This window comes from Miscanthus floridulus, chromosome 8 (genome assembly GCF_019320115.1).
Source record: "Miscanthus floridulus cultivar M001 chromosome 8, ASM1932011v1, whole genome shotgun sequence".
NCBI classification, from domain to species: Eukaryota; Viridiplantae; Streptophyta; class Magnoliopsida; order Poales; family Poaceae; genus Miscanthus; species Miscanthus floridulus.
In genome coordinates this window covers 34,293,632-34,296,008 of record NC_089587.1, presented here as the reverse complement: position 1 = coordinate 34,296,008, position 2,377 = coordinate 34,293,632, and the positions used below count along the sequence as shown (strand labels likewise).

Sequence of the window (2,377 nt, the reverse complement as noted above, 5' to 3'; positions counted from 1 at the left end):
ACGTTGTCATGTATATAACCTTGTGGTCGAGGATGCCTGTGATTGGTATCTTTCTTTGTATACATGTTCGTCTATTTCGGTACTTATTTCTGTACAGTTTTAGGAATTTCAGCCGCTTGAACAAATTTGGTCTTTAGATGCAACTGAGGTTTCATTTCAGACGTCTCTATAAATCAATTTCTAGGATGGTTGAATAGCCGTCTCTAAATCGCATGATTTAAAAAAGACAATCAAGCTAGTAGAGGCGAATGAGAAAGACACATACGGTTTCTAGCTGCCTCTACTACGCATCTTTCCTATAGTAGTGTAACAAGTCTAATTTGTTTTGAAGGTAAAAAACATTAGGTCATAATGACGATGACATTGCATAATCTTGGTCCCCACCATGTGCCCTAGAAACTAGAAAGCGACGGTAAATGAATCATTCATCGCCACATATATTGCAATTGCCGATGCACCAGCTAGCACACATGACAAACGAAACAAAACAACGTTAATTAGTTACAACAATATAATGCTCAAATATATACCTCCACCTCGTCGTCCTCCCAATCCCCACCCTCTTATTACGCCACACTTCGCCTGCACGGCTGTACCAACCCAACCCAACCCAAGGCCCAAGCCACCCAATAATAACCAACATAACTTAGCCGCGGCCTGAGCTTAGCTGTGGAGCAGTTGAGCTAGGTACAGTCACGGAGTCTCAGCCATGGGCAACTGCGTCCAGAGCAGCGGCGGCGCCGTAGAAGCAGGGCGCCAGCAGCAGCAGCTGCAGCGGAGGAGAAGCGCCGCCGGTGACGAGGAGGAGGTAATAATTGATGAAGGGGTGGCGCCGTCGGTTATGAAGGTGAAGATGGTGCTGACCAAGGGCGAGCTGGGGTGGCTGGTGGCGCAGCTCAAGGCCGGCGACCGCGGCCTCGAGGACGTGCTCCAGGAGATGGCGCGTAAGCGTGAGGGCCGGGCCGCCGACGACGGGTGGCGGCCCAGCCTTGAGAGCATCGTCGAGTGCCCGGCCGAGACGGCGGCCGCCACCTCCGATGATTAGCCACATAGCAGCTGTCTTGTCATATGCGTACGTACTTTTTTTTTTTTTGCGTTGTTGATAGTCTCCAAGACTCCAAGCATGTTCTGGTTTACACCCTGTGTGGGGTGGAAAACTTGTAGGATATAGCAAAGCCAATCGCTGAAGAGCGAGTGGTTACTACTGGTGGACGGCCAGCTCAGTTCAGTCGGGCTATATAGTAGTGTATTGTTGGGGATACTTAATTGGGTATAATCTAGTCATTAGCGTCCAGCTGCCTAGTTGATGACTTGTTTGTTAAGCAGCATTTCCAACTTTTTTCCTTATTGCTTTGTTATGTATAGAGATCGGATTAGCCAGGAAGACGCAGCCGCTTGCACATGACGATGAAGCAGCAGCTAAGAGAGAGTGTTTATTTCAAGTGCTGGTCATTTCATTCTTTTCTCTCTTGTTGCTTAAAATTGTTTCTACTTTTATATATCTTGCTTCGGTCCCAGCTGTTAAACGATGGTTTCTGACATCCTACTTTTAATCCGACCAAGAAGTTACATGCTCACTTTTGTTGAGGCTTTCACGCATGATTACTTCACAAACAGGTCGACTGCCTCGAGTAGTAGTGTCGGTGACAGTACAGCACTGTCAGCCATACGTATGCATGCCGCCATCTGTAAAAGATATATTATTCACTGGAAAAATATAAATCTTGTGTTGACTACTGGTTGACCGACGGCAGGGCGTGTATTGATACCAATACATGTCAAATCAGTGCGATGTAATTTTTTATGCCCGTTTTTTTACGTGTAACCTTGAGCTAATTTAGACCATGCGCACGTGTACAACTCGCCACGGGAGATGTGGATAGCCGGCCGGTTTTTCTCGTCACTTTGCTAGCGTCAATGGAGAAGACGACGTGGTCTGATGGCTCAGGGTGACTAACAGAAAAAGGGACATATTCGTGTATATATTAGTCCTTGACGGTCCATGGACGGCTCTATGCAGCAGCAACTAAATCATAATCTGGCACTCCTGCATTTAGCGTTTTGGCCCACTCAAAATTAATTTATATAGATGGTTCTTAAATCTCAAATATGTTTAGAAATTATTGGTTTTGAGAGGATGGCATGACATCGGTTTCTAGACACGGTCGACAATGTGGCACGGTTCTAAAATTATTTTCCAAAAATTGTAAATCAGCAAAACAACATGAATGCTTTTAATCTTGAGAGAAGCCCACTAGAGAAGTACCAAGCTTGTGAGTCGGTTATTAGGGAATGAATTAAAAAACCCCTCTTACCTCAAAAGAAACCTCTCCTACCACAAGCATGGTGCCATAGAATCATTTTGTGAAGCGTACGA

At 45.6% G+C, this 2,377-nt stretch overlaps 1 protein-coding gene across 1 annotated transcript; it reads left to right on the top strand.

Annotated features, from left to right (window-relative positions):
- Window positions 1-557: 557 nt before the first annotated feature.
- On the top strand, window positions 558-1,600 carry LOC136471566 (uncharacterized). Its single transcript, XM_066469312.1, has one exon. The coding sequence runs from the start codon at window positions 710-712 to the stop codon at window positions 1,043-1,045; it is 336 nt and encodes a 111-aa protein (XP_066325409.1). The 5' UTR covers window positions 558-709; the 3' UTR covers window positions 1,046-1,600.
- The last annotated feature ends 777 nt before the right edge of the window (window positions 1,601-2,377 follow it).